General features: G+C 33.3%; 1 protein-coding gene across 2 annotated transcripts in view; it reads right to left on the reverse strand.

Moving 5' to 3' along the window:
• Positions 1 to 11672: 11672 nt before the first annotated feature.
• Positions 11673 to 24842, reverse strand: part of LOC149542462 (auxin response factor 11-like) — an 88627-nt gene continuing 75457 nt past the window's right edge. Inside the window, exons 10-13 of one of the 2 annotated variants that reach the window (XM_089797403.1) lie at positions 13801 to 13963; positions 12671 to 13707; positions 12404 to 12594; positions 11673 to 12157 (exon numbers count right to left, since the gene is read on the reverse strand). In XM_089797403.1, coding sequence (XP_089653529.1) covers positions 11971 to 12157; positions 12404 to 12594; positions 12671 to 13707; positions 13801 to 13963 — 1578 coding nt within the window. In that variant the 3' untranslated portion in view covers positions 11673 to 11970. The remainder of the gene's footprint in view (positions 12158 to 12403; positions 12595 to 12670; positions 13708 to 13800; positions 13964 to 24842) is intronic. The other variant, XM_089797404.1, reaches the window with a different exon arrangement.

Here is a 24842-nt window from a genome sequence, read left to right on the forward strand (position 1 = left end):
GCATCACTTATCCAATGCACTAGGTGTAAAACTCATAAAATAGAAACTCTAAAGGGTGAACCCTCAGTAGCACTTTTGGTCAAAGATGAATTGGAAAAATTACTGAAAGCTGGGTTCATTTGAGCCACTGACTATACTAAATGAATATCTAACATAGTCATGGTCTCCAAACATGATAAATCTATCAGAGTCTGTACTGATTTCTAGGATCTTAACAAAGCATGCTCAAAGGATGACTTTCCACTACCCAACATCAACATGATACTAGATATGATAGATGGGTATGAGAGTATTCACTGATGGATTGTTTCTCTGGCTATAACCAAATAAAGATTATTCTAGAAGATCAAGAAAAGACAACCTTCACTTGTGCATGGGGACATTCTGCTAGAATGTAATGCCATTTGGCTTGAAAAATCTAACAAGATGTTACACAAATATTTCATGATATGATGCACAACGCAATGAAAGATTATGTTGATGATACTTTGGCTAAAATAATACAATGAAGAACTCATCTTAAGGACTTGGGCCCTATATTGGACCACACTGAAAATTTTAATCTCAGGATGAATCCAAAGAAGTGCGTGTTCGAAGTCACATCAGAAAAATTGCTAGGATATATTGTTTCTAGAAAAGGAATAGATGTGGATCCTTAAAAGGTCTAGGCTATTATGGAAATACCCCACCTTGGAATATCAGTAAGATGAGAGGACTACAATGAAGATTATAGTTTATTCACTAGTTCATCTCACAACTACTAGATAACTCACAACCATTCACAAGAACTCTGTATAAGGGTGTTACCTATAAGTGGAATAAAGAGTGTGACAAGAGCTTAACATAGATCAAGCGATATATTACCAACCCACATATAATGATGCCTCCCATTCATAGGAAACCTCTCATTTTGTTTATAATTGCAACTAATTCATCCTTGGGCATCCTATTGGATCAAGATGATTAAAACAAAAAAGGGAGAGTTATCTACTACATTAGTTGCACACTGGTCTTGTATGAAATGAACTACATTGTTATTGAGAAGGCTTGTCTGATAGTTATTTTTTTTCTCATAAGCTTACACACTACATGCTTGCCCACACTACAAGACCATTTGCAAAGATTGATCCATTGAAAAATATGCCAAATAAAGCTACTTTAACAGGGAGACTAGCAAAATAGGTCATGATACTAAGTGAATTCGACATCAATTATGTGGAAAAGGACAACCATCAAAGGGAAAATGATTTCTAATCAATTGGTAGAGGAACCATTTTAAAGTCACCAACCAATGAATATTTAGCTCCTTGATGAGTCCATACTATTTCTCACACACCAAACATGGACTATGTTCTTTGATGGATCATTCACTCAACAAGGGTCAAGTGTTGGAGTACTATTCATCACACCTCAAAAGTACTCTCTACCTAAGACATACAAGATTCTTTTCCCTTGTAGTTATAACATTGTGAATATGAAGCCTTAATCAATGAGACACAAATTTCCATTGAATGGAGGGTGGATGAACTGAATATCTTTGGCGACTCACAAATGATAATCAACCAGGTCAATGACTCTATCAAAAAAAGGATGAGAAATTGTTTCTCTATAAGTGAATGGTTGATGATTTGAAGAAGTAATTTGCACATGTTACTTTCTAGCATATTCCTCAAGTGGATAACAAGGCCATAGACACCATAGGCACTATGTCTTCCATGCTCTAGATGCCTTAAAATGTCTTCAGACATGAGTTCCTAGTGGAAACATTACCCTACCCTACTTACAACTCTTCTAAATCCTGGATGATATGTTTTGTAATAGGACATGACTCATCCTGCTACCATCACATCTATTCCTACCTTTGTGACTAGATAATTTTGGAAACCCTAACTTGTTAGAATCTAGAGTTGTCATTGCACCAAGAGATTGACATGTTGATGCCCGATACAACCACTAGACTTATAGAACACAGGAGGCGGTTAAACCATGTCACGAATTCAAAGGGGAAGGCTAGTGATTAGTCCAACAATTCCCCCTTAGCATTAGCTAAGTGGATTCGAACCTATGACCAAGCTCTGATACCACTTGTTAGAAGTTGGAGTTGCCGTTGCACCAAAAGATCAACTTGTTAATGCCTAATACAACCACTAGACTTATAGAACATAGGAGGCAGTTAAGCCATGTCACGAATCTCGAAGGGGAAGGTTGGCAGTTAGTCCAACATAACTAAGAATGAAAAATGTCACCTTATCTAAAATGCTTTACAGTATGTTATCATAGATAAAAAATTATATAGAAGAGGTTTGAATGGTACAATCCTTAGGGTCTCCCTATGGTCTGCCACCTTGAGACATGGATGGTACATTTTATTGAGAAGATAAGAACACGGTCAACCAACAAGATTGATTGGGGCACTATTCTTATTGGGAGATCATGCAAAGAGAATGTATGTTGAGACAGTTACAGAGATAACCTTAGTTGGGGCCTACTTCATCTAGTTCAACACCTTCACTTATATCTGGATGACTGGCACAACCTTATACCCAAAGAAAATGCCCCAATATCCCTCTTACAAGTTGGTCTTATTGCAGATGAGTAGGCGATTGAACTCAACATAAGACATAATTAGAGGCAAGTTCTAGAAAATGTCAGAATGACCCATTTGCATAGGAGCTTATGAGATCACGAAGAACAAAGATAATAGTTCTTTCAATGTTGAGTGGGATAAATACCCTCTAGAGGAGTTTCCTATGACCCACCCATATTTTGACCCCTTTGGGATGTTTAATCATGTTGCAAGGTGAGAGTTGTTCTAGATGGCTCCATTAAAGATTACTAGATCAATTGCGTAGATGAATATAAAGTCTATATCAGGGACTACTACAAGATGGGTTTGACTCTAGCAGAGAAAGTCTTGGGTTTGTGTATATCAAATAAAATGTGGAATAAGGATACTCCTAACATCCTAGATCCCACTCACAATAAGGATAAGATATTTGATCACACAATAATGAATGTAGCGATAAATAGAGAAGAAAATTTCAATCTCTAGCATTGTCCCAATATGTGATCACGTTGACAAGAGAATAGGTTAATAAACCCTTTGCATTGGATCCGTTTCCAAAGGTACTATCTTTCAAGGTGCCAACATGACCAAGGAAAGGCAAAGGAGTTAAAGTTAATGTTCCCACATGGAAGTTACCATCTCCTATAAAGCTAGAGCTAGTGTACTAACATGATCAAGATGTGGCCTACTTCCAAATGGAAGAAAAGGACAATAACAAGAAGAGGAAAGCTATAGCTATTGAAGAAGAGTAGCAACTGGAGCCCCAAGCACAAGAAGAGGCCACCCCAGTGGTCCCAAAACATAATAGAACATAGATTGTTGTGATTGGTCGAAAGGGGGGAAAGGTGAAGAAGAAGAAGTATCACCATTTCACCCTCTATCCTTGAGACTATATTGGAAGATCAAGAAGAAGGGGAAGAGGATTTGATTAACTACATACCTCTCAATAGGAGAACACACTCAGCTAAGGTAGTCGAAGAGAAGGAAAGGAGATGAAGTTAGACCAGACTCCACCAACCACACAAGAGCAACTGATCCAAATAGAAGAATTTAGTGATCAAGAAAAGAAGGTTGGATAGAGACTATAACTAAGGATGACTCTAATATGTTTGGTTGATTGGATTTTGACTTCATGCCTATGGGAACATACTTAGAGGAAGGAGAGATAAGGGATACACCATGCAAGGAGCCGAAAGGTGATGACTCAAATAATATTCCTTTGTTCTAGCAAGTATAGATAGATGTGCCTCCACCACCCTTGGAAAAGCTAGAGTCAGCACCTCTACCTCCTCTAGCAAGTATAGATAGATGTGCCTTCACCACCCTTCGAAAAGCTAGAGTCAGCACCTCTACCTCCTCTAGAACAAGACATCATGGTCATGCCTCCACCTAAGAAAAAAAAAATCAACTCAAGAGATGGAAGGAGAGGTGGACATAAATCAAGGAGTGTTGGGAGGAGCAAAAGGAACAAGATCCCACTAGTGAGAATTTTTTTCCAGTAGTGGCACAACCTCTATCTCCTCTAAGTCAAACAATGAACATGCAAGTGCAATAACAACAGAGGGTGGAGAAGACTTTGAAAAGGAGCATATAGTAAGGCAAAGCATTGACCTTTGTGACTACCCATCACATCAACATCTAGGGTCTTCACAGAGTATAGCTCCGAAGTGGTTATCCTAAATGGTATAAGTGAGGAAAAATATATTAGTGATGAGGTTGAAGGAGTTTCACTCCCCAGTCAAGCTCTGCAAACATCGATACCACCTCAGGAAGATCACTAATAGTTGGCTTTTGTGATGAAGGATAAGCAAGAAAATTTGATTTCTTAGATACATATCCCTTTGGCACATGCAAATCTGAAAAACATAGCTCTTGAAGATTATCACATGCAAGATATTGTATTGGGAAAATCCACTAAAGACAATGAGAAACTTTTGACCACCTTGGGTCTATAGAAAGTATTTTATCAATTAGACCAAGGAGAGGAGGAGATCTAAGTTTTGAAGAAGCAAAATGAAGCGCTACAAGAGTTCATCAAAGAGGTAGCGAGTCCCATTGACCCTGCTAACCTTGAGATTTCTTTGAAGGTTTCCCTAAAAAATGAGCTCCAGCTCCACATAGATATTCCTCTTTGGATGCCTTCTATAGGTGACATCATAGTTTTGAGGCACAAGAAGTAGATATTATTGAAGTTAATATGCACCTATTACAAGACATTTAAGAGAATGGGAGGAAATTAGGAGGCGTAGTAAATAAGGATTTTGGCCTTGTTGATGAAATCTCTACTTGGTCCAATGATCTCATAGCATTGCAGAGGATTAGGAGGCAAAAGTACAAAATATTGCTGACCATTTTCATGGGTGAAGAGTTGGACAAGTTTGATGACTAGATTGAGAAGATGCTAGTGGGGAACAAGATTAGTTTGCCTATGTTCAAGGATATCCAAGATATGCAAGAAAAAACCCAAGGTCAAGATACTGGAAGTCAATAAGCATTACAACAGAGCAAGCTTGGAGATTTTTTATGATGACTCTAGAGCAAATTTATTCTCCATAGAGACAGTAGTACATATATCTTGGGCTTCCTTTGAAGAAGTGTCCTCTAGGGATGATATAAGGAGAGTTTTCAAGACCAAGGAGACACTTAAGGAATTAGATAACGAGATGAAAAGTTTTGAATTAATTCAAAAGGAGGTTTGTGACTTCCATAGGAGTATAAGGGATCAATATAAAGCATTAAATTTGTCAAACCCTCAAGAAGTCATTGTGACAATGAGAAAGTTAAAGATATCTCGTCTGGACATCATTTTGGTCAAACAACAAGAGAATCCAGATGCCAAAAATTGAGAAATATGACTCAAAAAGAGTTCTATCAGTTTTGATCTAGGGACCTCTAGTGACAGTTTAGAAATGACTTTAGCCCGAGTAGAGAAAACAAGATCACAGTTAGATACAAACAAATCAACTTAACATTTAGGAAGATGACCAATGGTCCATGTCATATTGAATATGGAGAAAATTATATGATATAGAAGATATACAACCAGTGTTTATACAATATCAAAGAACATAAGAGTTAAAGAAAATATTAACTATACAGATCATATGACTAAAAAAAGGCTTGATTATTAGACTAAAAGTGGTAAATAGTCAAAGTTGACTTATTTTTTCAAGCTTAATTTCTTCCTTAGGGTCCATTTGGCAGCATGAATACGAGTGGAATAGGCATATATAAATTCTAAAATTTCAAATTCTCCATTTGGGTGCACCAAATTGGAATTGCGAATTGTTATATAAAAGGAATCCGTATTCTAATTTTGGCCCAAACATGAGCTTTTGCAATTCCACCAAAATAGATGGAATTGGAATACTTATTTCTATTTCAGTTTTATTTTAGAAAATATAACTTCTTGGGTTCGTGAATTCCCATCAATTCTGGCTGAATCAAACAAAGAATAAAAATATGTATCCCTATTTTCTATTCCAGAATAACAATTCCTATTCCCATATTTGTATTCTAGCAGCCAAAACAGGTCCTTAGTTAAAAATTTGAAAACTGAAAGGTTAATATGCAGCGTCAATGTATTCGCAGCAATGGATAAATGGTTGCGAGGATTACACAACAGTTCAACGCAATACATGGAAGGCTACGAATCATGTTCCTATATGAGGATACCAATAGTCGGACATCTTCTTCTTTAGTAGCCACTAGAATATTTGATCATAAAAAATAGAGGCAGCGAATAAGATGTGGGCATCAGATAGAATATAAGAAAAACAATGCAGAGTAGGCCACTTGCAGTATTTGAGGAGGAATTACATCAACATGAGAGATGTAATTGAATATCATTGAGTTAATTCAATATATAAGCATTTGTAAGGAACAAGGGTCGACCCATTAAGAGATGAGGATGAAATCAATGAATGGTAATTGCTAAGATATACCGAGATCAATTTCATAAAATATTTATATATGTATTTCTTGGCGACAGAAGCCATCGACATGAACACTGCTAAGACAGAGATATGGGTCACTGATGCTTGGGATGTATAAGGAGTTTTTTCCCTTAAATTTTTATCTCCTTTTGTAGGACTCACTTGATATAAGTACATGGACGGCTGGCAAGTATAACAATTGAAATAAATATAACCCATAAGATACTGATCATTACTCAACCGCAGACATTATTAAAGTTTGAAGACCAGTTCAAGACTTACCTTCTTGATATACAATATGGACAAATATAAGGAGGGGTCCCACTTACATATCTTGCCTGTCCTTCCTAATACAGAGGGACTATAATAATATTTAGTATAGACTTATCTACAAAATAAAATAAAAACCAACTCATTAAGATTGCATATGATTGAATACATTTGAGATAGTAAGGAGCACAAATATTGGTCATAGACATATTATCGACCTTATTTTATTAATTCCAAGGATAGAAGGTGAGATCAAGATTGTATTTATGATAGAGTAAGGAAATTACAGATAGTTGTCCTTTTTTAAGTACACAGAAAGAAGGGATATTTAACCTCCAACTCCGCAGGTGCCAATTTTTAGTTGCAATGCCAATTAATAGCAAGTTGCTAAATTTAGCATTGTCATGCTCTGGTTTTGCATTTTATGAGTTTAGTGGCAGTTAATTGATGGGTATGCATGGAGTGTTGGAGTTCTCTCTCTTCTTATCTTCTCATTCTATTTCAGTTTTAAGTCATGTGAAGATCCTTACATTTAATAATAATTAAAATTAAGAGTGCATACCTATTTACTACTATGTTAGGAGTTAATTTAATACATAATTAGTATATAATTATTATTTTTTGCATTTTTTTCGAGGAAAAAATCATAGCTCTAAAATCGCATGATGGAGAGGGTTCTCCATAAATCCAAGAATGTAATATGTATTCTAGGTTGCTATTTTTTATGCAATAAAGCTATGTTATTGGTGTTCCTATCTTGTGTGTAGTGTTTCTTGTGGAATGTGTGTTTCCTTTATGAATTATTTTTTGTAAATAACGATAAAGTTGATAGGCTTGTGTTTTAATACTCATGAGATCATTAGTTTCTATGGAGTTTGTCACATATAGCCACATAATAGACCAGTTTTGACGAATTGCAGAAGGACTATCTCTACGATCCTTGCAGAGAGATTTGTCTCGTGTTTGTGCACTTTTTGTGGCTACACGATTTGATGAGTTACAGAAAAATACGATTCTATTGCGATTCCATCAGTGAAGCTTTGGATGTGTTGCTCCCAATCTTTTAAGTTTCCTACCATCCCTTTGAATTTAACTCACAGATGCGTCACCATTGTGGTTTATGCCTTTTTTACGCATTTGATTTTTAGGAAATTTGCTTACATTTTTTGTTACCTTATCTTTGCAATTTGCTTTTCAGAATCTTGGTTAAGTTAGGAAATCATAGAGCTACATTATTAAAGAGTTTGTATTCATTTCATAAAATCAGAAAATACAAGAATATTGGGTTGCAATCACATTTTTTCAAGTTTTGAAGAATTACAAAGATACTAGCAAAGGCATCCTTGTGAATAGAAACATTAGACTTCAATTGAACTATCGAGGTGGTTGAAAAATAACCTCTCAGAACCTTGGAGTTGATTCTTTGGTCAACCTTTCAAGAGAGAGTTAATTTTTGTCATTATCATTGTACAAAACGACTGCTCAACATTACCCTTTTACCTCATTTTGGAAAGAATAAAATCAAGTGCAAGGTGAAAACCATAGCTCTATTACAAAGAATTGTAATATTGAAGCCCCATTTTGATGACATCCATTGAAGAAGGGTTTCCTATTGAATGATACATCTATCAACATCAAGCATCTCTATCTTTTTCCACACATTTGAAGACATGCAATACATAATATTCTACATCATTGTGGAATTTCAAATGGATTACGATCAAGATGGCTTACATTAGCTTTTTCATCTAGGGTTGGGTATGATTTCCTTGTTATTTTTAGATCTACACATTGGTGTTGCATACTTTCATTTTTACATTCTAGATTTATGATTATTTGCATTTATTCTTATATAAAAAATTATTTGCATTTACATGTTAGGGTTTCACTCTATTGCACATAAGGTTATACCTAGGCATTTTTCTCAAAGATTTAAGTTCATTTTGGCAATTTAGACATACTCTAGATTCGCGAACACTACACGTTTTTATCCTAATGACTATTTGTGGAGGTGGGGATCACCAAAATGAGGGGTTGACTAAGGCAACCCCCTATATCATCACACACACCTTTTCCTAGATCTAATCAAGGAAGCTCAAATCCTTCTGCAATTTTAGAGATGATGTCCAAAAGATGTAATTGTGGAACCCTGCAAATTTGAGTAGAAAAATTCAAGAAGTAGACCAATTGACTTATCCCTGCCAAAAAATAGTGAAGTATCCTAGATAGACAACTACATGTTCTAAAATATCATATCAAAAGTTACAACAAAATCAGAGATCCTGACAGGAAAACTAAATCTAAGTGCACTTTTCTACTTCCTTTTTTCGAGTGCATTCATCATTGCCTCTATTTCCTTGCATTTATGTTATGGGTTATATATATCATTTACATATCATTATCTATTTGGAATCACCAAAACCAACCTTACAAAGCATATGTCTCAAGTTGGCTGCGTAGCTCCTTTGCTTGTGCTAACTAAATTCATCTTGTAGGAGGGGTTTGTTATTCCAATGTATAATACATTTTGAGATGTCATACCTTTGTGACATAGCATTCCATTTTCTATTATACACAATTATATATGCAATATTTAATTTTCTTTTGGTCATTTTAGAGGGAAATATAAGTGGGGCTTTATTATTTCATATTATTGTTTAGATTTGGTCATTCCTTTCCACTTGCCCTTTCAACTTCCTTTATTTAGACCTTTTTATGCAATCCCATTTGTCCATTTGCTTTGACCCTGATCATCCATTTCGAGTTGAAAGTTTGTAAGTTTGGCTCCTGTCCATCATTTTTAGCAACCACAGTTGCTAGTATCATTGTCCATATGATGCCAAATTATCCTTGTTTCTTTCCTATATTTATTCACTTGTCAACAAAGAGCAACATATCAAAGTAAAGAAGAAAGTAAAAGTGATGAGATACCACCAAAACAATGCTCGAGTTTTGATTTGAAATTCATTGTTATTTGTGTATTTCCTTTTGATAGCCTTACCGGTAAGATTAGGATTGTTACCAACATGATTGTTATAGCTTTTCATGATTTGTTAGTCATCTTTTGAATTAACCACTAATTTTCTCAACATACAAAACCTTAAGGTGTTGAAGTGGTTTGTGGTAGGATAATTGAAAAAATAGTCAACTATTAAAAATCTAAAATTTAGGTAGACAAATTTATAACACTTGATTACTTCCATGTATTCAACATTGACAAGTATGGTACTATACTAGGTCTGAGTTGGCTAGAGAACAATAACCTTTATCTTGGTTATCAAAACTTACAAGTTATCTTAAATTCTAACATTGGAACATGTTGATTTATAGAGGTAGAAAAGACCTTTGCACATTAAAACTATTTTAGCCATACAAGTCAAGTGTAGTGCTATGAAAAATTGCAAAATGTTTTGCATATGCTTTTTATAACAAACGATAAATTTAAATCAGACATAAATATGAAATCTACAATATACAAACTCAACGACATTTTCCCCAAGGAATCAAGTACTTTAAGAGATATGTAGAGCATACAAATAATACTTTAAGAGATATGTAGAACATACAAATTATCTATTTCCCATGGTAGAACCTATATCTAGAGCTCCCTATCAACAGTTTATCCTAAGATCAACATAACAAAAATATCAATTAACATTGTTACTTAAAGAAAAAAATTAAGCTCACGTGCCTCTCTTCAAAATGCACTAGTATTATTTGCCATCATGAATTTATGCATAAACTATCAATAATTCAATGAATTAAAATGCATCATTATCTCAACTTGATGATATTTTACATCAATTACATAGGGCCAAACACTTTTCCAAAATTGATGTATTATTAGGATATCATCTAATCATTGGGTTTGAGTTTGGTGTTCATCATTGGTATTGTATTTCATTAGCCACACAACGAAAACCTAAGGCAAGATTGCCCAACTCATCCCTCAAGTTATGTTTTATAACTTTTATGACTAGAATTTTTTTTTTGTACTTGCATTTGCTAACGATTCTCTTCGCTGCCAATTATTAAGAAACACAATCATTCCAAAATTGTTTTTTGAAGGCCATAGAACTATTATAAACTTGTAGTAATGCGTTTTATTTTAACACACTTCTAAGAAAAAATCCATTTCAATTAGCTAATCAAAGGGTTGAAAAGGTTAATCCAACTACATTGTTATTGGTAATGTGAGACAAGAAAATGCACGACCTAATCTAGATAACACCCAGTAGTTATTCTTGGAAATTAGATCAAGTGCACCAAATCTTTTTGAGTCCATAAGATTAGTAATCCTTTTAAGTCTAACCCTCCTAAAGTTTTCATTATATTTCTACTCAAACTTGCATAAATTATTTTACACTAGATTCCACCACTTTAAAATTTTGACTAGTCCAAAAGATTTTACAAAAACTATGACGACTAATGACTATTCAATTCGTAAGGCACACCTTTTAGACAACCATTTCTTTCAAAATTTTCCCTTTCCTGGATACAGCTTCTCCTCTAGGACTACTTGGCTGATAATTAAAGGGCTTTGTTTTTCTTCAAGGAGGTTTGGAAGCTATCACTCTCTTGTGGGAGTCAAAATGCAAGGCTACATTTCTCTAATTAGCTGTACTTGCTAAAAGTCAGAACCCTATAATCTCTTTAATGATAGGCTTCCCTAGTTAGAATGGTAGCTGTACTTGCTAAAAGTCAGTAACCCGATACTCTCTTTAATGATAGACTTCCCTAGTTAGAATGATGGAATATCTCTTCCAAGGAAATAATCTAAGATAGATCTATCCAAAAACCATATAGAAGAAACTGGAAAGCAAGTGTGAAGGTTTAAGATAAATACTATGATATGCCAAATCTAATTCATTTAAGCTAAATTAACGCAAGGAAATCAAATATTGAGCACTAAGGTATAACTCTCATTTTGGAGCATTAGCTTGGAAAACCTGAGTAGAGTTAGTTCTGTTCTGATTTGATGCCGAAGTAAAACTTACCGAGGGCTTCATTAACAGTGTTTAGTTAATGAATAGAAATTGTATGTTCATGGGGAAAATATTTGGAATAAATTTGTGAACACCCCATGCATTAGGAAGGAGATAATTTTGGTTTGTAGGAGATTTCTCTTAATTATTGAGACATCATTGAGACCATTTACAATGTGCATACTGAAAAAGAAGAGGAAACCATTTTAACGCACTATGGCATTCCTGTTGTAAGAGGAGAAGATGAATCCTGGCGATGAATTGAACACCTAGAAACCTCCACTGTAGCAGGCTGGTCCTCAGAGCAGCTGAGAGCATCAGTACTAAAAGTGGCCTGTTTCATTTTTTGCACATCATCTTGAGGATATATCAAAATTTTGCAAACAATATTGCAAAATTCCCTGTAGAGACGTATATAAAAGTCAGCACAAGGTGAAAAAATGATGAACGTCCAGAGTAAAGCACATTCAAGAATCAAAGATAATGGTGGACATAAGAAAAACAGTTTATTAAAGAGTGTGACGAGCATATGCACACATATTAGCAGTAGTGATTGAGAAAGTGCAGAAAATTATACTCGCGAGGCTCAAATATAGTTCATTATCACCAATTTACAGCAATGTTAATCTTTCTTAGACGGTACTTACAGCCAAGGGTCATCTCCAACAAGCATCATATCTCCCTCATTATCTGTGTAAACAACTTGCCATCCCTTTTTAGGGTCTCCCAGTGATCCTTCCATGTTGAACAGATGTTCTAATTCATTTAAGAGCTCATCATATCCGTGGAGCTTAGACAAATCAACTGCTCTTCCTACAGCATTCCCTTGCTTGTGCACCTACGCCAATGAAAAAGTTTAATCTACTGTATGACATAAATGCAATGACAAAACGAAATAAGCAAAATTTTCCTACCTTTTTACAACTACGACCAGAAGTTGGAAGAGGGGTCTGAATTTGTTTAGCTTTCTTTTCATTAACTTCTTGATCTCTACACTCCTGAGCAATCATTTGCTGGCACTGTTCATGAGAAACCTTTTGCAGTTCATCCAACTTTCCTAAAACAGAAGATTGTATTCTCTGAGCTAAGGCTCCATTTATATCATTTGACGTGCCATCCCTTGAGATTCTGCTAGATCCATTTCCTAAGCATGGAGGTTCCTCAATCAAAGAGAATCCGAAAAGCCTGCACTTTTGTTTTTCTCTAATTGCATCCAGATCATCTTCCCGACAAGGAGGAATTTCAGATGGAAGAGATTTACTCCTTCCCATTGAGATGTCACTCGACAAAATGTCAGCCACTTGAGGAAAACAATTGCCCCTCTCCAATGCAGATGTTGAGACAAATGGATCCTGCCATCTTGCCGATATTCCAGGGACACCAGTTTGTAATGAATTATGACTAAATGGAAATGTAAGTCCATAAGCAGTAGGTAGATCACCGCGACAGTAAGAATTTGTGCCAAAACATGCAGGCATTTCAACTAGCTGAAGTTCTGTACTGTTCAGTCTCTGTGGATGGAATGAAGAGAGCGAAACTCCCAATTCTGTTGATCCACAGTTTACAGTGTTAGAACGTGTATAACTGGGAGTATCTCTTTCATGCAACTTCATGATAAATTCAGGTTGCTGCTGGTTTACATCAGTGCATTGTAGAGCAAAATGTTCTACTGATCTTGGAACTTCAGATGGACGGAATTTCCCAAATGTTGCATTGGCAGAGAATAACTCCGAGGAGGGTGGCACATGCCATCTTTCAAATGCCTCACTTTTGCTGCCAGTCTTTGCCACCACAGAGCTTCCACATAAGGGTTGTTCTTGTTCTTGACCTTTTGTCAAACCAAATCCATCTCTCAAATTTTCTCTCAAAGGAACCAATTCTTGACCTTGCAAGACCTTTTGAAATCCTACAGATTCTCCAAAGTCTACTAATCTATCCCCATCTGCACTCACTACAAAGATAACCAGCTTATTAGAACTCAAATTCAGGCATTGGCTTAAAAAAAATCTCTAGAAAATTGGGCATTCCATAGTGTAGTCCATACCGCAGATCGGCAAATCTGTTGGGGTTGACACCAGATTTGTTCTTAGTCTCTTTATTCTTGGACCTGCCAAATGGTTTGATCCTGCACCTGAAATAAACGGCTCAATTTCCCAAGGAGAGACTCTTTCCTTTCTTTCGTTTGCAACATGCTCATCCCATTCAACCTATATAAACATAAAAGAAATAGAAGCAATTGAATCAGAATGACCAGGATCGGATAAATATGTTTAGTAGTTTTATTTGCATAATGTTCAGATAAATGATGAAATTAATACCACTTCAGTCTTGGTTAAATTCCTTGCATCCTTGTCAAGTAAATAAAAAGAGTAAGATTATAACAGAACCAGAGATTATATCATAAAAATTCCTATCTGCTCGACTTTTTTAGTGATAGACTGATGTCTTGTTCTTCAAACCAAGAGGGGAGTAATTTTTATGCACATTTAGATGCCACAATAAACAAAGAAGGGAAGTTATTGATATTCCTCCAATCATGGTAGCATCGACAGACATAGTTGCCACTTGATTCAAGCGGCAAATAAATGACGAGTACATCAGAATTCACAGTTAGTCTTAAATGGATTTTTAGTTCATTTTGATTGGACCTTTTAAATTAATCACCAAGATCATCTCTCACTGCTATCTTCTCGGTGCCATGTTAACATGGGTACTGATGTCTTCAAAGGTCGTTTGGTTTTAATGGGAAAATATTGTAGTGACATCAATAAAAAATTATGATTAAACAGCAAAATTAATGGGAAAATCATTCTAGTGATGTCTAAATGGTCTTTAATTTAAATTTTATACTATATTTGAAAAAATATGGTTAATCTTTCTTAAGCATTTTTCCTGAGTTTCACACATGGAATTTCTTAATTTCGCAATTCAATTTAATATTCTTCAATTTCACAACAATACCACTATCGCTTAACCGACTCGTTATGGGAAGAGCTGCTTTTTTAAGCATAGAAGCAGAAATCTGAAAAAAATCATGATTATACCCAATTAACTGGGGATCGCCAATGTTGCTGATTTCTTCCCTAAAAAATTGTGTCATTATTTGGTCAATGATTATCAACAATTTATTCATGATTTTTTTTAGATTAATCAATCAAAAACTGCAATTAAACGGCCAAAAAACCCTATCACACAGAAGAACCATATTTTAAGGGATATTCAACAAGATGATCAATAAAGGGATCGTACTAAAGGTAGGGTTCCATGCATATTCATAATACCCTACTCTATGATTGGTATTGTCTCCATTCAAAATTTGTGAGGGAAAAGTCATATTAAAATATGAGATGTCTTTTCATGTTAGAAAAGTTTGAAAATTTCTTTAGAGCATTGGTGAGATCAAAACACAATGAAGGGGTTTTCTTTCATGTGTTTGTTGCATTTCATTACGATTACTCATATTTTTCAAAGATATAGATAGTGCTATTAGATTGATAGGGTAGATCTATTCACAGATATCATTATTCTGTCTTAAAAAGTTTATTACACTATTCTAAATAAGGGTTCCACCCATCTTCCAAAATTTTCATAGGTGAATGGTTGTTCTGTGAAAAGAGTGATTGTCTATTCACTGTTCAAAGAAAATAGAGATCGAAACACATGTTAGGCAGTGAATATGTCATAAGGACTACCTATAGTAGTATGCACAAGGATACATGTTATCATGACAAAGAAGCACGACCCTATTGATTGTCTTAAAATAGTGAAAGGAAGCTTTACTACCTATGTTCTTGCAAAAAGGTTGAGACAAATGTGCGGTCTAAAGTGTATCACTGATACAAGGTAATGAAGCTTCCAAGAATAGTGATGGGAAACCATGAGATGGGTAAATTCGTAATCAAGAGAAGAAATATGCAATCCAATGCATAGTGATGCAATGATACACGTGACCAATAATATTTTGAAAAGATAGGTGATGAATCCAAGCATTAGAGAGCAGCCATTCATTCACAATAAAAGACTCCCAGCTTAGGAATATAAGAGAAAGAATATGTAATAAATCAAGATCCAAGATTTGGTAATACAAGTAGTTTCAAGGTACAATGAACCTTACAGTTTTCTTGCAGTGAGAAACAAATATATGGTAGTTTGAAATGTGGAGAAAAGTTTAAGTTCCTCCAATCGGATTGTGATGCTCAGAAAGAACCAAAAGGTAAGCTAGGTAATGCAATTTAGTGCAGGTTTTGAGTGACCGTTGCAAGCAAATGACAAACCCATTATAGAGAATTTCTTTTATTTTCTATAATTAATGGGTTGAACTCTATATTTTATTTGGTCTCAATACATCTACATCATGAAATGCCCTTCATTTTTTTATTGATTTTCTTCAATTTTTAACATTTTTTAAATCCAAAAGTTTTTATGATCTTTTGCCAATTTTTTTCCCTACTTTTTCAAAATAAAATATCCTACAACTCTGGTTTGCAATTTATTCTCCAAATATTAATGCTGCAGTGTCTTAAAGTATAATTACCAGTTAACATAAATAAGATTTTTTTTATAAATGTAAATTATAAATACTAATATTAATTATAATGAAACTCAAATAGAAGAGGTTAATTTAATCATATAGTTCAAAATATATCAATAGATAAATTAAAACAATATATATTTAAAATTTAGTTATGTCAATGTTTTCAATTTTCTTTATGACAATATAAAATAGGAAAATGTATAACTAATTTTTGCTTTAAATTCATTGGGTCATCTCCTTGAATTAATCTACTTTTAAATTTAAGATAATAATAAAAAACAAAACTATTCTTTGGAGTTTAGGATAAAGATGAAATAACTAAAACAAATTTGACTTATTTGTTTTTATTTCAAAAGATTGAGCAGAAACCAAAAAAAATCCTATCTCACTATTATTTTTTGAATAATTGATACCTAAAATGTAAACAATAATAATATTCTACAAAATGTCTTTAGAGTCATATTAGCAACTAATTTGATCTTAAAGAAATTTTTAACACTTGAAAATGATGACTTAAAAGAGAAGACTAAAATAATAAATTATTACAAAATACTGAAAACTATTTCATAATGAGCATTGATGTAAAATAGCATAGAACTTTTAATTGATTTTCTCATTGCAAAATTATAACACTTGAATTTTGACTTGAATACAAGTCTTACATTCATAATACAAAAGAATTAACACATTAGTTTTGAATTTGAGTGCAATCTCTATAGACTATAAGCATACAACTAGTGAGTCAATACGACATTTATTCAATCGTAACTTCCATAAAGTTCAAAAATAAAGCTTTAAAAGTTATTCAATCTTCATTCTTTTAAAACTAATATTAAATTACAACACCAAATTTTAGAAAAATAGAATTGCATTTTCAACACATTGTTTCTTTCTAAGCTTCTCATCTTGAATGTCACCTTGAAAGGAAGAATTAGATTCATTGAGTTTTCTTTGACTAGAGCCCCTAGGCTAACTAGGGCACCATTTTGCTTTGTTTCTATCTTTGTGTCTAGTGGAGTGCTTGCATGTTTATTTTGGAACTTTTAGGATTAGTCGTCAAGAAATGAAATTTTACTATTGCTCATTAATGATCAGTGCAATGTTTCCAACATAATTGCTAAATTATGTGAGTTCCTATAACTGCTAAATTATGCAAGTTCCTATTTAAGAAAAAGTTGAGTGCACACATTGCTTTTCGCAGGTAGTAATATGGAAAAATGAAAAGCAATAGTTTAGACATGGCCATTACAAAGGTATCAAAAAAGTTCGATTATTTGGTTTATAATAGAGAAATCTACAACGCCTATCTATTATAAGAATTTTTGAATACTTTCATCTTCTTGTTATCTTTATTCTTTCTTAATCCCATTTCCTTGTGGTAAAGCCTCAACTTCTTTTATCAACCATATGTGCCTGTGATCCACCGCCAATGCCCCGAAAAGTTAAAACAACTTCCTAAAATAGAGATTTGGAATTTTGGGCTTCTCTTCAATCTTGGAAGCAACATTTTTTTAAAAGAGATTTTTTAGAGGTGCTAAAACCCTTAAATCATGGACTTTTACGATGATAACTTTATGCTTGAAAGATGACCTTTTTCAACATGTTAGGGGAGATTTTCCTTAATCTCAATCTTCCCTCTTCTTCTTCATGTACCACTAGTCTTTTTCTTAATTTCATCCCCGTTTTTTTAGTATGCTAGAGACTTCTTAGAATTCAAAGGATCAATAATCTTCAATAACATTGTTAGTGGACCAAGACATACCAACATTAATACTTAGACATTTAAGAAATAATAATAAAGTTGGTATTTATGTTAAGAATGAGTTGGCCTTGGGCTATAAAAATAGTTGCAAACAAAGTTTTCAAGAAGTAACAAAATTGGTGCCAACATGTTAAAAATATAAAACAACATCTTTTCATAGTTAAATCAACTAATAATTAGCTTTACCATATCAAACAATTGTGATTTATTAATTATTTGTTGATTATCACGAATTGATTGTTGACTTACTATGTCAAGAGGCATTTTATAGAGAGAACAAGTTATGGAGTCTAATATTGTGACTATATACATAAAAGATATAAATATAAAATATAATAAACATATATTTTACCAATAAATCATGGTATGACTATGTATATAGAAAATACTATGTTGCAGGATTTTAGCAAAACTCCTTAGGACTCATATGAGTCAAATTCAAGGTCCACCCTAAGGCTTCCCGAAATATATATAGCTTATTTTGCCCAAAGCTAAACATTTCTATCAACTGTAAAATCTTCAACTAAGAAGAATTTAACTACATTTTCCCTTATTCACCAACTTAAGCATAGTCAATTGGGTGCAAAAACAAGGTGGGTGTGCTCCAATTTGGATCTCTTGTCATATAAGAAATTTGATTACAGCGAAAAACAACAAGGAATTGAGATCTTATAACTGCGAGTACCAACTTATATGATATAGTTAAGAACTTTTGCATATAACTTGACCAATGAAAATGGCATTGTAACTAATTGTTGTTATTCAAATAAAATAAAATTTGATATTAACTTTGATGTTCTTGATTAAAAACACTTTGAACGTGATAGCATATTAATTACTATTTATATAAAAAAAATTGTGCACACCTATATATCAACCCAAATACAAAGGGTACTTATTCAATTCCTAATAGAAAGAGAGCCCTTAAAGAATTGAATAGTGAATATTTGGAAAACGGGGAGATTTTGGTCAATTTGCCTCAGCTAGACTTGTGTAATCATTTCCCCTTCTACTTGTGGTTCTATAGGGGGAAAATTGGGGGAAAAATATCAAATTGGAAGTTTGCAATGATGTATTGGTTTTTGGTTTTGATAATGATGGTGATGGTAGAATTCACAAGAAGGGCTTATAACTCGCTCCTTTGGGACCTCAAAATGTACAAAGGCCCTCAACTCTAGTTTCAAATGTCACTGCTCTTTCAAAACGAATTCAAGAATGATCTCAAGGAAAGGGACTCCCTCCATCACTTTTAATCATCAACCTACAAAGAGCCACTCATTTTTCTTCATACCACAAAACAAACCATGAACTTAACACATAAGTTATGAAAGGGACTATGGGAAATGTCATTTCAAACATGCCTTGAAAAGTTGTCAATCAACACATATTAAGGTGTTGAGCAAGTGGATTGATATTCAATGTTGTTTGCTCACCATATCAATAACAAATAGTGAAAGTAATTAGTGAGGATCCATAAGGGTATAGGAGGCCAAGTTTTGAGAAGGTGCATTACACCTTGCTAAAAAAAGGAAGTTGAATTTGTAAAGGAGTTATTGAGGCTCGTAAGATATTCATAAGTCAAAACAATAGGTATCCATCTATGGAGAGATGGCAAGAAATCAATCATTGGTCAATGTTTTTGCAATGCCCCTTAAAGGGGCAATGTTTTGGGAGTAGCTGATTGTGAGGGGAGGTGAAGGATGGTGCACTTATTGCTATTATTCTAATAAGATGAGGAAGCAAACCCTTGAAAGGTTGAGTAAATAACAAACAATGGCACAAATTGTAAAATGATGGTGTTATTGGTTAAGGAGTGTGTGCCACAAGAAATATTTGGAAACTTCTTTGAACTTTGGCTATTGAATGAAATCGAAAAAAAAATTAATGAATATGTTTCATTGTAAGTACGTTGCCAACGCAGTTGTCTTGTGATGACATAGGAAGGTTTGGGAAGCACTTTCTAGTATGATTACCAACCGAAATTGGTCCACGTGGGATTAAACTAACACTACGAGGGAAACACATATTAAACAAATCATGTATTATATTTGGTGAGATCATATTTAATATCTCCTAAATTTCACTTGGCCCATATTAAGGAATGATCTATTATATCAATATGGATAGGCCTTGCCTAGGTGATCTATATGATAATATCAAATCAATGACTGAGAAGATGAAAACATCATAAATGCAAAAGAGCAAGACCCTAAAGAGAATTTCTTCTAAGTACTCCACAAAAGTATTGAAAGATGGAACAAAATGACCACTTAGCCACATCTTCTTGCCTTTACATTAAGTCCCAAGTACTATAATGTTGAGCTTCTTTTCATGTCAAAAACATTGCACATATAGCGATGTTAAAGTCAGTTGATCTTACAAGGCAACATCTTGCAAACTCTCAATTGATCTTGACATGCAAAATATAGTGAAGATTGAGTTCATAGATTTTGTATGCTCCAATTACTCTAGTATTGATGATAGTTGGTGGTACTTCCATGCCCAATCATTTTCGTTCGACACTACTATGATCACAATTTTATCACCAATTTAATATTATAAAAAGATTTGATATTTTAAAGATTTTTTTATAGTTTAAAACTTAGATTTTTTAATTTTTAATCTTGTAACTTTATGATTTTGTTTTCATAGGTTGTTAGTTCATCTACATTTGAGTGGAATTGGAACAAATACCCCTCCATACACTTAGTAAAATGTAATCAATTAAACTCAGAAAAGGAAAACAACTTCATGTGTGTGCATTTAAACTTACAACTCCTTTCACACAAGGAAGAGGAAAGAGAAGTAGGATATCACTTGCTAGAGCATATGGACTCTTATGCTTTCACTTCCCACTCTGCCACACTTGTTGATGAAGATGATTTAACTAGTGAGTGTGAATTCTAGTGCTAATACTAGGATCAATGTGAATGACACTACATGTTGCGGTTCTATTAATTTATTAGTACATACATCATCCGATATGGATGTTGATGGCAATACTTTCAAAGACCTATATGATGATGCTTGATCAATGATGAGTATTTGTATTTTGTATTAACTAGCAAGAAAACAAGGGTGTTAGCCCTCACAAAGGCTCACTAAAAAGGTCATATGCAACAAGGTCAATAACATACTATTATCATGACTAATTGTTAACACCTAACATTATCATGTTTAAATTTAAAATAAATATATATCATGATATTCAAGTTTGTCTAATTGACATTGAATTTTTTATAGCAATTTTGTTATTATTACAATAAATTGTGCTATGTATGATCTATATGAAAATTTTAATCAGTTGTACAAAATGTATATATTTCTAATATTTTTTTTTTTTATGGACATATCCAACTACAATTATTATTATTTTTTGACTAAATTGGAAAACTAAATCCTCAAACTTTAAAAAGTTAAAAATCTATAATTATTTCATTTACTGAAGTTATTAAAAAAAACTTCTTCTTCTTCTTTTTCTATATGTGAGATATAAAATTTTATAGAATAAAATTGATGTTTTCTTTAAAATTACTAATATTCTATAAATGTTTAGTATTGATTATAGAAGATTAATAATCATAAAAATTATTAGAAAACTACGCTACAAAAAAAATTCATAAAAATAATAAGAAAAATACACTACACATTTATCAAGTCTTGTGTGGTATTAGAGATTGTTTTAACATTACAGAATAAAATATTTATTCAAATGAAAGATAAAATAAAATATATCCAAAAATTATAAAATAAAAGTAAAATAAAGAATTCAATTTACTATCATATCTATGTTAAAAATAAAATAAATATTATAAATTAATTGCTATTTATTTACTAATGATAAAAGATATTGATTTTTAAAAACAAATGTATGCTTTTACACAAAATTATTATATATTTACATTCAAGAGTTAAATAAATTTTCAAACTAACAACATAGATACAAAAGATAATGTAAGTTAATTATGTTTAAAGTTGGAAAGGAAGGGCCTATTATCAATTGAGTTGGTGCTTGCATTAAGTTGTTGGAGAAGAATGTCAAGCAAAGGAAGCAACATATTTCAAGCAAAGAAATGATGGTGAGTTTCAAGATGTATGTGCGAGAGATTGAAAATTCAAAGTTGTGTTGCTAGGTGGTTATGATTTGGCAATTCACCAAGGACATGGATAAGTTGTTGAGTATGGGAATTCATTCAACATACTTACAAAAGGAGGGAGTGCTTTTGACATGGTTTAAACTTTTTATTGTACTTCATTTAGTAGACAATAAGTCCTCATTTCATTTAATACATTTGAACGAATATATAAGATTTTTATTTCTTGCTTTATAGGAAACAACTCTATAGTAACTCTCCTATAGCTACTGAGTTGTTTTTAACTCTATAATAAACCTTGACAAATCTAATTACTATTTATGCATCTCATGATGTAAAATTGATAACATCTATGTGTTCACTAATTCCTAACACCCCTCCTTAGTGGGAACATAGGGAGAAAGTACATCACAATACTTGATAACCACATACAATAGCTCATCAAACAATGTAAGTTAAGAATATGGACATACACATCTCTACTCATTTCAAGTATTAGTGGAACTAGTCTCACAACACTGTGTGTATTATCATCCAAGGATGGGGCCAAACACATCTATCCAACATCAATCATGAATAGCAATAAAGACATCTACTCACATGAGTTATGATTCCAAGGACAAACATGTTCATTCACTAACAACCAACAATAATAATTGGGGATAAACACATCCATTCACTAACAATCATTAACAATAGTGACAGGGGACAAACACGTCAAATTACTTGCATAAAAAGCTTGAACACCAAGACCCTTGTTGTCACATTTACAACCACCATTATAGATCATTGGCACTCTAATCATAAATTATATAAGACAGTTGACGATGCCTCCTAGAAACCTATCATGTTTTTGATCTTTTTGACACAAATAATTTTGTTATTAATGCAACTCACAACCTTGTTGCTAGCGTCCGATGAGAGGTTGTTGGATGTCCTCCAACCTTTGGCACCTATATCCTTTGATTGATTCACTACTTAGTAGATCTGATCATATTTGAAGCATAATTTTAAATGTCACCCCAAAATAGATGACATGTACAAGAGAGAGCGCACATCCTATCACAATTGAAATAATATTTCTTCTACACATTTTTTTGATGACACAACCATCAACAACTTGTGAAAATAGGCCCCATTCTAAAAATATCACCATGTTTCCTTTCAAATCAATACAAAATATCTCTATGAAAAAAATAATAGTATGTATTGAAGCATTTGAGTTCAATCAAGTTCACAAATTCAATCAAGTATAATTGAATTCGAGATACAAGTTCAAACTCAAGTCAAGCCATAATAAAATCTCAAAAGATGAAGGTAATTGGAGAATATGAGCCATCATGATAATCCTCAAGGGATTGATGGTTTGAAAAGAGTTAATCAAAGTTAGAAAGGTTGGGTATCAATCTAGATACTTTCTGACAATCGAGCAAGAAATATTTGCAATTTTAATAGACACATTCCACAAGTCAGGATTCAAAGCACGTTTTTTTAAATAGATGTACAAGATAGGAGTAATGAGGTGGCATCTAGTTGTCTTCTTCAATGAGGAATTTCCAAATTCAGGCATAATCAATCACATCATGACAAGTGTCTTACATTCTCATTGGCTATAGGAATGGATCTTGGCTTGTGATCTTCAATCAATCTTAGCCCTTCATTGTATTTGAACATCTAAAAAAAGCTAGGCCTTCTCATTTTGTATTTCATTAGAATCAAAGTAGCTAATAATTCATTGTTGGTTCTTCATGGTCTATTACTTAACATTGCTTTGAAGTGTTGCATGGTTTCCTCAATCTTTCATTTGGAGTAGATTTCGTTTTGAAGTAGTTCAGTTAAATGAAAGTAATTTTGAATGTTTACTTGCTTGATTCAAACAAATCTAGGCCACTAGCCACTTGCAAATGATAGGAGTGGCTTATGTAGTTAATTGATGAAAGTACATAACTTCAAATGATATTCATCTTTAGTTTGCATCCATTTGATGGGATTAAAGATGAGATATTGACGTGAAAACCATTTGAGTGATCCTTAGAAGCTTGCACCAGGTGGGTATAGTTGTTGACCAAGTTACATCTAGTAGAGTCTAAGTTCATCTACACCTGCTTGCATTCATAGTGAGAAGCAAATATCAAAGTTAAGTTTGAGTGGGAGATCAAAACTATATTTTCATTACATATTGTGAGGCTAAATCTTTAGAAGTGCAAGCATTGATGTCCATTGAATGAATAGTGTAAGTTTGTTAAGTGATTACAAACATATCACGTCATTTCACTAAGTGAGTATCCACAGTTAATGGAACCTTGAAGTCACTGAATGATCAAGCTTAGCATGAAATATGACCTTATTCAAGAGAGGATTGAGTATTTGGTGTTTCATCTCAAATTATGGAGTATTTGATTCTGTATGTTGCGGTGGAATAAAACTTATGTCAACAAGATGCAAATCTATCTTAATATATTAATTGAAGTAAGTGGTTACTAATTTGGATTAATTAACCAAGTCATCTATATAAGTATAAAAATTAGTTTCAATAATTCAATTTTTAACAAAAGTAAAAATATATTGAATAAAAAATAATGATACAAATCAAAGAGACAAGCATCCTAGAAAAACAGTAAAAAGCCAGAAACACCAACAAAAGGATGACCCCTACAAGACCACAACTAACCCACAGTGTCTTTCCTAACAATCTT

Source organism: Cupressus sempervirens, chromosome 8 (genome assembly GCF_028749045.1).
Source record: "Cupressus sempervirens isolate cs-2001-9-10 chromosome 8, ASM2874904v1, whole genome shotgun sequence".
Lineage (NCBI taxonomy): Eukaryota > Viridiplantae > Streptophyta > Pinopsida > Cupressales > Cupressaceae > Cupressus > Cupressus sempervirens.